The 15,359-nt window shown below is 38.2% G+C and overlaps 1 protein-coding gene across 1 annotated transcript in view; it reads left to right on the forward strand.

Annotated features, from left to right (window-relative positions):
- The window catches only part of LOC135750231 (uncharacterized), a 98,234-nt gene that overhangs the window by 46,039 nt on the left and 36,836 nt on the right, over positions 1-15,359 (forward strand). Inside the window, exons 15-24 of the mRNA XM_065269009.2 lie at positions 3,955-4,008; positions 4,106-4,150; positions 4,480-4,533; positions 4,644-4,697; positions 5,726-5,779; positions 7,914-7,967; positions 8,042-8,095; positions 9,789-9,833; positions 9,935-9,988; positions 10,165-10,209. Of these exons, the coding sequence (XP_065125081.1) occupies positions 3,955-4,008; positions 4,106-4,150; positions 4,480-4,533; positions 4,644-4,697; positions 5,726-5,779; positions 7,914-7,967; positions 8,042-8,095; positions 9,789-9,833; positions 9,935-9,988; positions 10,165-10,209 (513 nt within the window). The remainder of the gene's footprint in view (positions 1-3,954; positions 4,009-4,105; positions 4,151-4,479; positions 4,534-4,643; positions 4,698-5,725; positions 5,780-7,913; positions 7,968-8,041; positions 8,096-9,788; positions 9,834-9,934; positions 9,989-10,164; positions 10,210-15,359) is intronic.

Below are 15,359 nucleotides of genomic sequence, written 5' to 3' on the forward strand. Positions count from 1 at the left end.
GGACTGCAGTGTTTGTTATAAATCCATTGCATGGTTAGTCAAGACTAAATAGGAATTTTTTTTACTTCACCTTCATGGCGCTTGTCTTTCCTGCTCCAGGCGGATAGCTTTAATATCCGAATGAAGATGTGTGTTGATAAGCACGTCAAACGCATACAGAGCTGCATAGATGGACTGACAACATCAGCGCTGCATGAAGTTAAGAACAAGGGGGCCCTCTAGTGGTGCGGGGCCCTACGCAGCTCGCGTAGCCTGCGTATAGGGCGGATCGGCTCTGCTTACTCACGGTCGCTACTGTTTAATGAATTTGATGTGTTTGAGAGTCATTCTGCCTTCAGTAAATTTCACATCAGGTCCTTAAGTTTGTTCTGTGTGCATTAATATCATCACATCTAGATTCTGTCACAATCCCAGTCTGTCATCCACGATTTTCCCTGTTCATCCCATTCTCCACTTCATTTCCCATCATCCTCCACTCTTCCTCACATGATCTTCATCAACAATCCTCCTCACCTGTCAGCTATTCCCCTACTGACCCTTATTCACTACATATATACCCTAGGCTGCGTCCACCTACAGTATTTCCATACTATATAGATGATTTCAGCACCAACAACAAACAAACAGCTTTTGTGAACTATGGATACAATAAAGTAACTTAACTTAATTTATGTTGCGTTAATGTACCATCTCTCCTTCGTCCTTCACAACACTACCATAACAGTTTCTCTGTTACAAGACTTTGGGTCATTCCCAGATAAATCTCCATCCTCTTAGGTCCTGGATGAGCAGATGGATGTAATAAATGTTATCCATCTCTGTCTTCTGTGACCATCTGTAGATGGGGTGAAAGTGGTTTTATGGGGTGTGTTTGATTTGTTCATGTTCATGTGGATGCATCTGGTCTTCTTCACAATCCTCCTCTACAGTCCTTTAAACACGACAGCTGTTTAAATCACTGACCCATATTTACCAGGGTAATACCATGTTTTATGTATAAAAACAGATTAAACCACCTTGTCTTGTACTATAATTTACCACAGAGTATCATCTTTGTGTTGGGGATGTTCAGATGTTATTTGGGGTGTTGTTATTATTACAGTACATCTGTTAGCTGAAGCATTAACTCACATTAGTGTGTGTGTGTGTGTGTGTGTGTGTGTGTGTTTGTGGAGTGCACAGCTAAAGAGACAATACTGAATGATGTCTCTGTCTGGCCAATGTTGTCATAAAGCAAAATAAACTATGCTGAAGGTACCACAGATTTATATTTATTTTCATTTAGCAGACACCTTAATCCTTCACAAATGAGAGAGCGTTTAACATGTTGTGTTGAGTACACAAAGCTGTGTTTACAAGTAGGAATAGTTTTCACAAAGAGAAAGATCTGAGATGTGTGTGTGTGTATCCGGAGGCTGTAAGACATTAATGGAGTTTATTAGAAACGCTCTGCGCTGATGGAGTTTGTTAGATGCTGATGGTGAACCTAAAGAATGAGAAACAGCCCATCAAACAAACACAAAATACTAGAGATATACTGACTTCAGTACTTGTGCTCCTTCATTCTGTGGTGAGGAGCTGAAATCATTTGTATAGTTACTTCATATAGTAAATTTAAACAGTAAAGTCTTAGACCCCTACAGGCTTGATTGTTTTAGCAAGGTTTTATTGATCGTTCATATATATATATATATATACTGTGTACTGTGAAAAAGTGTTAGGCCACCACCACCTTCAGCTTTGTTGTTTTAGCAAAGTTTTAACTCTTTCCCCGCCAGTGTTTAAAAAAAAGTTGCCAGCCAGCACCAGCATTTTTTATGATTTTCGCTTGTTGAATGCTTTTCAGAAAATGTTCTTCTATAAATGACAGAACAAAAAATAATAATCTAATGGTGGCCTAAGACTTTTGTACAGTATAGACTGTATAAAGAGTTCAGTTTCCAAAGCCGCTAAATGCCACCTACCTCAAAAATGAGATAATGATTATAACCGAAACATACTACCGGTATATGTTCATCAAAGACTTTCTTGTCAAATCCACTTAATCCCGCCCTCAGGCCATACAGTTTTTTTGGCATAATCCATTAAGTGTCTAATAAAAAAAATTATAATTAAGGGGACACTCCACTTTAAATAAAAAAACAAAACTCTTTTTTTAGCTCCCCTAGAGTTAAAGATTAGATTTTTACCGTTTTGGAATCCATTCAGCTGACATTCGGGTCTGGTGGTAGCACTTTTAGCATAGCTTATAGCATAATCCATTGAATCTGATTAGCCATTAGCATCACGCTAAAAATAACCAAAGAGTTTTAATATTTTTCCTATTTAAAACTTGACTCTTCTGTAGTTACATCGTGTACTAAGACCGACAGAAGATTAAAAGTTGTGATTTTCTGGGCAGATATGGTTAGGAACTATACTCTCATTCTATCGTAATAATCAAGGACTTTGCTGATGTAACATGGCTGCAGCAGGCGTAGTGATATTACACAGTGCCCGAAAATAGTCCCCTGCTATTGAAAGTAATCAAGGGGACTATTTTCGGGCAGTGTGTAATATCACTACAGCAAAATGTAACTACAGAAGAAAACATGTCAGACGTGTTTTGCAACTCTTCATATATAAAATAATTCAGCATAGTATTTTGTTTTATGCATTTTTATGTTTTTGACCATTTTCTGTATATTCCGTAAAATGCATCTATGAATCTAAAACTTGTATACAATATGAATTAGTTTTCTTTTCTTATCTTTGAAATTGTTAGTAATTTAGTCTTTTTGAATAGAAATTGAACCAATGACATTTGTGATGCTAGCACCATGTATATGCATGCATACTGTATAACCCTTATCACACAGAGATTACGGAAAATACACTAAAATTGTGTCCGGGATCATTTGATTTTGGTTCATTCGAACTGCCAATGATTTTCTGGAATCTGTGGGTGCATTTACACACACATACATCAAGAAGATCTTCTATTTGTATTTAAGGTCCTGCACTTTTTTCCACAGCGTCTGAAGTTTGTTAATTTTCCGTCAATTCTCTCTCTCGAGAAACCACTCACATTTAGTTTATGATAAGATCAGAAGGATGCTCTGTTCTGTTATGCTGGTGAATGATCTCTGATAGTGACAAGCTCAATGATCTTCAGTCCAGTTTGCAACATTTCTCAACATTTCTGTGTTTAAATCCCTGTGTCAAAGAGCTGAACCATAATTTCTTGTTGTGATGACACGCGTGTCCTCACTACGGCACGCCCCTTGCAGCATTATTTCTGCCTGTTGTTCACACAGAATGCTTTCCATGAATGTTACGGCAATAGGTCATCTTTACGAGAAAAATTTACGGGACGTTTTTGTGTTCACACAGAAGCCTCTCTGACAATTTTACAGAAATGTTCTTGAATCAAAGTGCTGTGTGAATGGGGTACATGACTGTCACGTGTACAGGACGGTGACCTCATCTCACTCACTGCCTGTTTAAAAAACATTAACTTCAATGAACCGGATTAGACTGTCATGATTTATTTTACAGACTTCACATGTGAATGAGTTCTAAAGGATTTTAAGTTTCCTGTCACTTTCTGTTGTTTGTAGAAAAGCAGAAATTCATGGTGACTAACGTCATATTGTGGCAGAGGGGTGAATTGGGAACATTCCCATAAAACTGTCATTTAATGTCCATCACACGACAAAATCTGTGAAGAATTATCGAGTAAATGTTGTAGTCGTAGAGTTGTGTGTTCTGTCTGTTGATGTGGTACTTTTTTGTTGTGTTTTTGTTCTTCAGCATAAGAACTCAGTTCCCACATCTATGAAACACTCATGAGTCAATTGTTACTTACGATGTTGTGTTACAATTTACATTATGAATGTATGAATGTTTGACCAATGATGCTCTTTGATCTGAAGTCATGTGATGCTGATGTTTGTAACTGTGATGCTCTCACAGGGTGATGTTGGACCTGAGGGACCTCGTGGATTTCCAGGAATTGGGGGACCTCAGGTAACGACCGCTCGCATTACGACTCAATCTGTGTTGTTTTAATCTCATTGGCCGGACACTGAAGACTCTCCTGCTGTACTTGTTCTGTGATTGGCAGGGCTTGAGTGGAGGGGCGGGGCCACCTGGAATGAAAGGTGATAAGGTGATTTAAATATTTCTATTATTGTAGTGAACATGTAAATATTAATATACAAATACAGTAATACAATATATTGATATAGTTCATTTAGCTTTTAAATGGTTGATATATAAAATAATCATGCTGTAATTTTGTGGGTTAATCGCTCCCTCATGTTGTTTTGTTTGAAGTGCCTCTCGCTTTCTTTCTCTCCTCTCCTCTGATAACTGTGTAAACAAATCTACCGCGGTACAGATGACATGACAAGTTCTGGTTGACCGCCGAGCTCTGATCTGCGTTGTGTTTTGTATGCTGTCTTTACTCTTTAATCTCTGTGTTACTAAATGATTTAGGGGGAACCTGGATTAAGGGGTGAACCAGGAGAAATGGGTTACCATGGCGACAAGGTGAGTTTCAGGAAAACCCATATAGCGTATATATATAATATAAACTGTGTTTTTTGTGGTATTTTATGTCAGGCAGAATAAAGACGTGAGATTTGTTTGTGTTGCCGTAGGGAACGGCTGGGAATCCCGGACCACCAGGACCTCGAGGAAAACCAGGTCCACCTGTAAGACCACACGTGTTGATCATGAACTTTACAGTTGACTGTGATTGATTCTCTGTTATATTCACATTGCTCAAGTTTATTTGTCATATGCACAAGATGTCAGTGACAGATGCTTGCGGTATAAAAGAAAGAATGAGGAGTAAAGCAGTCATTTAAGATAGTATTTATATTAGCGATGCACAGATACAAAATTTCTGTGCCGATTTTTGATAACTTAAAATGACATCTGCCGATACCGATAGATACTGATAATGAAGTTTTGCTTTTTTTACTCTTTGTTTTTAAATTATTTTATCATAAAATGCTATTTTTAAACAATCAATGTCGGATAGCGAGAAAATGTACTTTTATCTGCCGATACCGATTACGGGCCGATATATCGGTGAGTTCCTGGTATATGTAAATATATTTGTGTATGTGTTTAAAATGCAGATGCTTATTGTTCTTGCCATAATTTGTGCATGAAAGTATTTGTAAGTATTTCAAATTTGCAATTCTGTAAACAGTAAAATATTGTGCATTGACAGTACAGTGCATGCACAAACAGTGCCAATATAAAGTACAGTTCTAATATAAAGTCAGAAGTCTATATAAATAATATTTGTCTAATATAAAATAATACACATCATGTATGTTGCTTGTCTTTTAGATCTATTTGGTGTATTTAGGGTATTCAGTTTTAGTCAATCCTGTCGTCCTGACCTCTTGATGGAGGTTTTTAATGGTTATATTTGGCATCGGGGAGTAGGGACAAATGCCACAGCTCTTTGATACTTTATCCGGATTGCATTTATTTTGGATCGAATGCATGCCAGGAAAACCTGAATTTGGTGTTTCACAGGGCGAAAATAAACTTGAATAAAATTAGCCGCACACTGCTTCAATTGGCTGACTAACTCTGAACAAGATAGTATTGTCCACAAACCTGGCGTTGGAAATCTGAGAGGACTGGGATAAACTTGGCTTGAATTTGGGTTGCTGTGAGTATATTTATATAATTTTCATTACTGATCTTTTCTTTCTGAAAGGGGAAAATGGGTGAACGGGGATCACAGGGACCTCCAGGGCCACCGGGACCCGAGGTAAGAAAGTCGGGTGCTTTTTATAACTAAAATCTTTCATTCTTTTGTTTTGAAAATATTACACACGTCCACGCTCATCTACTCGAGAATATCCATTAAAATACACTTAAAGGGCACCTATCATGTAAAATTGTCTGGACATAGATGTGTGTTGGCAGTGAGTGAACACAACAACCCTACAATAAAAAAAAATCCACCTATTCCTTCTTTTTTAATCCTCAAAGCAGTCTCTTTAGACATGCTGTTTTGATTCTCTTGTTAATGTGACATCACATTTTCAAAGCCCCACCCATGGCCACTGACTGACTGGTTAATTTTACCTACAGTATAAGCTTTTGTAAATGTGTTTGTTAGCACGCTAATGCAGCTAAATATGCTATTGTCTCAGACTGTATTCACAGGAATCAGATCTATTTTTAAATGAAAGCGTTTACTGTCTGTTAGTAAGGGAGGGAGGAGCATTTAATGCACTCATTTGCATTTTAAGCTACACAAATAGGGGCATTTTGGACAATAAATGATTTGTGGGCTATTTTGGGGCACACCTGAGACTTATTACTTATTACCTTGTAAATTATCTTGTAAAAATTGGTATAATAGGTGCCCTTTAAATATGCAGTTAATTGATTTGATGATTTACCAAACATGCATCACTTTATCTCACAGTCAGGGTTCCAACGGGTCATGGAATTTCTGGAATATTATGGAATTTTAAAAGGTTTATTCCAGACATTGAAAGTCAGGGAATTTTATATATTTTTGTCCAAGTCATGGAATATCAGGGATTTTGTTTGTTGCTTTAAATTTTATTGTGAATTTATCAAAATGTAGTCTGCTTGTTAAGTTGTGACGTAAGGAATTCCGTTTCCGTTTCCAAGCCTCCACTGATTTTAAAGTGAGACTACAATCTAAACAGCTGTTTCTTGGCATTGTTTATTCATTTCGAGCATTTAAGCTATTTTTTATAAACTTGCAATGTACGCTTGGAATGGGAACCCTGCGCAGTAATCCAGAACCAAACCTGCTTCCTTCTTCACAGCTGTCACTCAAACTGAGATTTGTGAAAATCGTATTCAGCAGAATTTTCCCCCAGTTTAAAGTTTATATGTCAATCAGACGATCTCTTCATGTAAATGTCAGAGCTTCACTATGTCCCGCATGACATTTAGTGAAATGTCTGAGACTAAAGATTGATCGAGTCGGTTTGGTTGTTTGTGGTTGCACACTTCAGAGGATGTATAAAGGTTAACTTCTGCAGGGTTTGATCCCAGCTCATAGTGTAATTGACTTTGAAAGGATTTGATCCATGTGGCCTTCAGATGCTGTAACTTAAAACCTACTCTCCATTGAAGCGTTCTCATTTTACTACAACAAAGCATTAATCACATACGTGCTGTTTATTGTGTTGAATAAATGGCTATACAATCTCAATCCTGTCTTATTTCCACTTTGCATCCACTTTCTCAAGGTCTGTGTTAGTTTTGACTTTGGTAGATGGGATTTGTCTTTGGTTAATCACAAACGTAGTTGTGGGTTTTCGCAGGTTTTGGTTTTCAGTTAGCATCTGTGTGGCAAATGGATGAAAGCAGCCCGTCTGACGCGGATGATAGTTTCATATCGGCCCTCTAGTGGTACTTCTGTATTATTACATGCTGTCATACTGCTCAATACACATTACTAGTCTTAATGGGTGTGTTATTGTCCCAGATTTCTCTTTTTAATCCTTCTCAGAAATACAACAAACTATGTAAAAAGACATTTCATATGATTTGAACTTTTCCTTTTGTTCCTCTAAACCCAGCAGATGTGATGGGAGATGTAATATGAATCTTAATGGCTAGGGTTTTATTAAATTGCCTATCTGTTGTTTAGATTTGCTATTTAACATATGTGTTGTTAGGCATTTAATAGTGTAGTTTGTGAAATATAAATAACACTTGATTAAGACAGTGCCAAAATCTTGTCACGTATGCAACCTCCACCTGTTCCTCACTGACCCTTATTTTTATTAAGTGGGCGTGGCCTGATGGCAGGTGGGAGAGGCTAAACTGATATTAATTTATCACCTAATTAGTGTAAGGTCAACATCACAATGCTTTTTATGTATTTCTATTATTTTTCTCATGTTTGTTAGGGTTTTCCAGGAGACATCGGAGCACCAGGGCCAAACGGGCCCCTGGGACCAAAGGTACCAAGCATTATTTTAAATCTCTAAAGTTTTTAAGGTCTCAGTGCATCGCTTATGTATTTGTACTTTTGTAGGGTATTCAAGGAGACAGAGGTCCCCAGGGACCACCAGGGCCAAAAGGAACAGAGGTAAAGCACTTATCTCATTTATGATTCGACAGATGTAACTCGGGTGAAATTTGATAAAGCTACATTAAAACACCACTTCACCTCAGGACCTTCAGTAGTGTGCAGTGTGTGAAGTTATATGTGTTTATTACACGGCTCTCTGGAATGCTTGATTCTGATTGGTCAGTTGAGACATTTGTAGGTTCGTTCTTTTCAAATAATAACCGCTCCAAAGTAATAACGCATAGCCGGTACTACTTGTACGAGTAAAATCACTCCGCGCCAATAAAGATCAATAAAGATTACTGTTTGGCGCCATCTTGTGACAAACACTCGACAACCACGACAAGACACAGACAGCTTACTGAGACTGAACTTGACAAAATAGAGCATGACAGCTACGAAGCCAACACACAAAAATACAGAATGGGCATTAAAACTTCTCAAAGACTGGCTAAAAGAGAAAAAATGGAGACAGACAAGTATGAAGCAGAGGATCTTAATAAGGTATTACGATCATTTTATGCTTCTGTGCAAAGTTTCGTGGAAGGATAAAAATGTTAATTTAAAACAAATATGCCAATAAAATGTTTCAAATTCATATTCATGTCCAGTTTTTTTTCTTATGTGACAAGTAGCCGTGTAATAAGCGGGATAATGTAGAGGCAGCCGGTAGTTATTGGGAAATAAGCCCCTTTAGTGTGATACGCTTCGCGTCGGGTCTTGATCACACTGTCGGGGCTTATTTCCCAATAACTACCGGCTGCCTCTACATTATCCCTTACTTGTACTATGATATAAAGTGAGATTTAAATCACCTCTGGACATATAAAACACAACCAGCCTTCGTTTTACAAAGTTTGAATTAGGGCTGTCACGATTATAAAATTTGATCGGTTAATTGACTAATAAATTGTGGTGATTGTGACGAATAATTGTCTCTTTTATTGCTTTGACATTTTATTCTCATACATTTTTTTTGTTTGTTCAGGAAATCATTTTCACACATTGTTGTGAAAATTTTAATGAAAAAAAAAGAAAAGACGTTTCGAAGCTCCAAAATCCCATCCATCCATCATCACCAGTTTTTCAAATGACTCCAGTGCGTTATTAAATATTTTATAATGAAACCCGTATACGACTACTAGAAGAGATGTGAAAGCCAATGAAATTCAATGTTATTGATGTGCTGCCATATTCAAACATGCCAAACTTTTCACTCGCAATAACAAATATTGTTTTTTCTCACAAACATATTGTTTTACTAACACACTGGAGTCATTTGGATTATTTTAATGTGCTTTGCCCTCTATATGAGAAGAACATGTTTAACAAGTTAAATATATTCAGCTGGAGATAGGATGTCAAATACATCTAGAATATCACGAGGGTGAATAAATTATGAGAGATTTAGTTTCGTGCATTATGGGCATGACAAAAACTTTACATGTGTTTTGCCAAAGCATTTGCAGCTGGGCTGCGTCCAATGTATTGCAAATACTTCATGCTTACAAAAAGAGATTGTGCAAAATGAAATGAAGATAAAAATAGAAGCAACATTGATTTGTGTAGATTTGGTCTCGGTAAGCGTTGGTTATATTTATCACACACAGATGTTCCTTCATTATATTGTTTCTCCTGTAGCTGTTTTGTGGTGTGATGTAGGAATGTCGTCGTGATGTTTACTAAAACGGTTCCTTATGTGTTTCTCCAGGGAGATGAAGGCCCTCCAGGCCCACCTGGAAATCCTGGTCCCACTGTGAGTGTCCTTTTATTTCTTTTCATGTCGATTTAACTTCTTGTGTTCTTTGCTGTTTGTCAAAGTATAGTGTGTTAGGTGTATGTCTCTCTTCACTGCAGGGCAGACACGGTCGGAAAGGTTTGATTGGAGAACCCGGACTTGAAGGTTTGAAGGTAAGTGATGATCAAACATCTCTTCTGTCAGCTTCGTGCCAGACACAGAACAAGAAGAAAAGAGCAAATAATGTTGAACTGACTGCACACTCCTTGTTTATCATGCTGTAGTGTTTACTGCTTTAGTGTTTCAGGGCTTTTCAGTTAAACCCAACACTTTCCTTTCTTTGTTTCAGGGAGAAGTCGGTGATCTCGGAATTGTTGGGAAAATTGGCCCACCTGTGAGTATAAGTTTGTTTGTCTCCTGTCTGTCTGTCTCTCTATCTGTTTGTCGGTCTCCCTGTCTGTTGGTCGGACCATCTGTCTCTCTCTCTCTCTCTCTCTCTCTCTCTCTCTCTCTCTCTCTGTCAGTCTCCTTGTCTGTCTGTCTGTCTGTTTGTCTCTCTGTCAGTCTTGTCTGTCTGTCTGACTGTCTGTCTCCTTGTCTATCTGTTTGTTTCTTTGTCAGTCTCCTTGTCTGTCTGTCTGTCTGTCTCCTTGTCTATCTGTCTGTCTCTATTTGTCAGTCTCCTTGTCTGTCTGTCTGTCTGTTGTCAATCTGCCTGTCTGACTGTCTGTCTCCTTGTCTATCTGTCTGTCTCTCTGTCAGTCTCGTTGTCTGTCTCATTGTCTGTCTGTCTTCTTGTCTGTCTGTCTGTTGTCAATCTGCCTGTCTGTCTGTCTGTCTGACTGTCTGTCTCCTTGTCAATCTGCCTGTCTGTCTGTCTGTCCGTCTGTTTCGCTGTCAGTTTCCTTGTCTGTCTGTCTGTCTCCTTGTCTGACGATCAGTCTCCTTGTCTATCTGTCTGTCTCTCTGTCAGTCTCCTTGTGTGTCTGTCTGTCTGTCTGTCTGTTTCTCTGTCGGTTATCTTGTCTGTCTCACTGTGTGTCTATCTCTCTGTCGGACTCCATGTCTGTCTGTCTGTCCATTTGACCATCTGTCTCCTTGTCTGGCTGTCTGTCTCCTTGTCTATCTGTCTGTCTCTCTGCCGGTCTGTTCATCTGTCTGACTGTCTGTCTCCTTGTCTATCTGTCTGTCTGTCTGTCTGTCGGTCTCCTTGTCTATCTGTTTGTTTTGCTGTCGGTTTCCTTGTTTGTCTCTCTGTCTGTCTGTCTCCTTTTCTGACTGTCAGTCTCCTTGTATATCTGTCTGTCTCTCTATCAGTCTTCTTGTCTGTTTCCTTATGTGTCTGTCTGTCTGTCTGTTTCTCTGTCGGTTATCTTGTCTGTCTCCCTGTCTGTCTGTCTTTCTGTCGGTCTCCATGTCTGTCTGTCCATCTGACTTTCTGTCTCCTTTTCTGTCTGTCGGTCTCCTTGTCTATTTTTGTGTCTCTCTGTCAGTCTCTTTGTCTATCTTTATGTCTCTCTATCAGTCTCCTTGTCTGTATCCTTGTGTGTCGGCCTATCTGTTTCTCTGACGGTTATCTTGTCTGTCTCTCTGTCTGTCTCCCTGTCTGTCTGTCTGTCTGTCTGTCTGTCTCTCTCCTTGTGTGTCTGTCTGTTGGTCTCCTTGTCTGTCTGTTTCTCTATATTTCTGTCTGTCTCTCTTCTTGTGTGTCTGTCTGTCTCTCTTTCTGTATGTCTGTCGGTCTCCTTGTCTGTCTGTCTCTCTATCTGTCTGTCTGTCGTTCTGTCTGACGGTCTGTTTCTCTGTCAGTCTTTTTGTCTGTCTGTCTGTTTCATTGTTTGTCTCTTTCTCTGTCTGTCTGTCTGTCTGTCTGTCTGTCTGTCTGTCTGTCAGTCAGTCTCATTGTCTCTCTGTCTGTCTGTTTCTCTCTCTCTGGATGTTGAATGTCAGTGTTATTCTGCAGTAGTAAAAGGTTTTTGTTTCTAGTACAGACAGTTTATGGTTCTTGGCACATCAGTTTGTCAGACTGTACAGTTGTAAAGTTTCAGCGAGATGCAGTGTGTTGGGTTTCCTGTGAACTGATTGTTTATGTTGTGATAAAATAATAATGCTGTGTGAGAAACTAAGCATTTGAAAGAGCTTGAGCTTCATGAGAATCTCGTTCGCTCCCATGAAGTGATCTTCAAATGTTTCTCTCTGTCGAGTGCTGATGTTTCAGAGAGATGCTGAGATTGCGTTTATCTTGCTGCTCCCGCTTGATCTTCAGATGGGAGTTTATGAGCTAAGTGAGGAGGATTTATCTTTCGTGCCACTAAAATCCTCTGATGATTTAGACGTGACAGAGATGTGATGTAACATTAGTGTTGTAGTTTATGTGTTACAGTATCTATAGTTTAACATGTGTGAAGGATTAGAGATCAACTCTGTGCAGGGGTCCGACTGCGCCTCGTCTGTTCAACACAAGCTCCTTAATGAATGCCATGACATCACTTTCCAAATGAACACGATGAAAGGAGAATGGTTGAGCTGTAATCTTTTCTCAGGCTCTTCAGGTCAGCATGTTGGTTTATGGGCTCTTCAAAGCATCGCTACATAGATGCTTTTCTGCAGATCTACACAATAAAATTCTCTTTAAAATGGGGTGAGCTTGTTAAACCTGATTGGGTTTAATTAAAAGGTTTATTTTAAAGCTGTATAAGCTTCTGTTGATGCCATAAGGCGGCACAAAGATGAGTTAGTGAAGGTTAATGAGAGATAAATCTGAGTTTCTGTATTAACCAAAGATGTTTTGGATGATGTTTGATGTTCCTGAGGGATCTGGAAGGTCTATTCGAGTGTAAGAGCTGCTGTATATCTGTTCTCACAGAGATGTGATGATGTGAAATTACGTTTGTTACAGCAGTTTCTTCTGGCCGTTGCTCCGCTCTTCCAGGAAAATCTCCTTAATCCCAGCATGCACTGGGAAATGCTTTAAAAATTGGCCTCTCTCCAGTAAAACATCTGTGATGTCTGGAGTGCTTACAGAAACCTTTTTTCTTTTGTTTGGTTCTTCAGAAGGCTGAACTTGAACTATCTTCACTGTTGTTTCGCTCGCTCTTCTCAGATGTTTCTCCAAAACAATTCTTGGAGAAAATAAGAAAGACAGAAATATAAGATCTCTGAAGTTTGATTGATGATCTGATGTCCTCCTGAAAATCTGAGTACAGTGTGAGACATTGGCTAACGTTTACATGTACACCAATAATGCGATTATTTCAATTGGTCTATTCGGTCTATTGACAGTCATGTTGACAGAGTTCAGGGAAAACTTGAAATTTGATTTCGCCATGAAACTGCAGTAGTGATTGTCTTATTTTTCCCTGTGGTGACATGCATTTGAATGAAACATCTTCTGAAATGATAAAAGGTAGTGCTGAACTTGAATTTGTCCATCGAGAACTGATTGGATCATTTGAAGTTTGATCGTGTTGCGATTTGCTAATCGGCAAAATCTTTTCCTGGACATTGCCCACCTGCCATACCCTATGACCGGAAGGAAAGAGAGATCGTTTCCAAGAGATTTGCATATTTGAATAAGGATTATGAGGGTACATGCATTTTTAAAGAACAATGAAGCTCACATATCAAATCATTTGTAAAAAAACACAATATTTCCAAAACATATTAAAGTTTTTATTTTTTATTTCATTGCGACTTTAAAACGAATTCGCACTTGAGGTGCGTGACAAAAACACACGCACACTTCAGTGCAGTATAGATGCGATTAAAAGGTTTACATGCCGTACGGCACCTGTTTTAATAGGATTATACATGCTGTGATTATGAGCTTAATCCCATTATATTTATCAAGTATTGTGTGAATTATAACTGCAGTATTGCCAAAATCCCATTTATAATCACATTATGTAAACGTGTTGAATGTTGAGAAAGAAGTATTCACATGCGTGATTGCATAACAGCAAACATTTAGGGATCTTAAAGGCGGGGTGTGTGATTTTTGAAAGCCAATGTTGAGATTTGAAATCACCTAAACAAACACACCCCTATCCCAATCGAATCTGGCCCTTATTTTGATAGACCCGCCCCACACATACACAACCCAGGCAACTGTGTTTTTTAGTAGACACGCCCCTTATTGCTGATTGGCTACAAGTTTGTTTGGTACTCGGACTGACTTTCTTTTCCAAAGTGTTTTTCAAAAATCATGCACCCCGCCTTTAAATGGCAAATTCTCTTAATATTGTTTTGTTTTAAAAAGCAGTTGATTTAGATACATTTGTATTTCCAGTAATATTCTGGTTATATTCACACACATTGAAATTCCATGTAAAGCTGTTTTGTAAGAATGCAAAATGATGAAAAGCTCTATATAATTACATTTGAATTGAATTATCAGGACTTTGAGCAAATAGCTCATATTATAATGGATAAATATCCTGCGACACGGTCGTCCTGTTATAGTTAACCAAATTACCTTTATGAAGCCAAATTCTGTAGTGTTTTTCATATTTGTGACCACAAAACCACTCATTTAAATTGAGATGTATACATCATCTAAATGCTGAATAAATACGCTTCCTCTTAATATATGGTTTGTTGGGATAGGACAATATTTAGCTGAGATACAACTTTGTGAAAATTTGGGGGGATAATCGATATATTGAGAAAATCGCCTTTAAAGTTGTCCAGATGAAGTCCTTAACAACTGCATCCATACACAAAAAGAAAATTTTGATTTATATAGTTTACAAAATATCTTCATTGAAACATGAGCTTTACTTGATAGAAAAATCAATCATTTTGACCCATTCAATGCTATTGCTACAAATATGCAACTTATAACTGTTTTTGTGCTCCAGGGTCACATTTGTAAATGTCACCTGTGATGCTACCATTCGATTCATTGGCAAAAAAAATAAAAAAATGTATTACAGAAATTAACTTGTATTCAATATTTCAAGGTTTTTATAAATAAGTACCTTGACATTGGATAAGTTTATGGTGTCCAGGCTGATGTCAGAGAAGAGTTGTGGTTATGTATTTATTATCATATGACAAATAGGCTGTCAGTGGATGTCTACAGTAAATCACTGATGTCCAATGCTTTGAAGATTTCCTGAGGGCTTTAGATTGAAGTTTTACACTGAGAAACATTCAGAAACCTTCCTGTCCCATACCTGACCCATGACATACAGTCAACATACAACATACATACAGTACTAGAACATACAGTCAGTCTACACATGTACATGTTTGAAATGATTTACAACGTAGTGTAGCACCAGAAACGGTTTATAATCAGAAGAGATTTGTTGACAGGATAGATTGTTTGTGTTGTAGATTCTGACTTGAGAACAGTTGGTGTGTGTAGTGATGTGGTACTCAAGACCGATTTTTGCTTTCTTGGACTCGTCTCGGACTCGGTCTGGATTTGATCTCAGACCACAGTGAGACTCGTAATTTCAGACCGTTTCCTCAAGACCAACGCATTTTTTTATGTTCATATAAAAAAACACAATAACAAAATTTTCTTTGGGGGGCCGC

This window comes from Paramisgurnus dabryanus, chromosome 21 (assembly GCF_030506205.2).
Source record: "Paramisgurnus dabryanus chromosome 21, PD_genome_1.1, whole genome shotgun sequence".
Lineage (NCBI taxonomy): Eukaryota > Metazoa > Chordata > Actinopteri > Cypriniformes > Cobitidae > Paramisgurnus > Paramisgurnus dabryanus.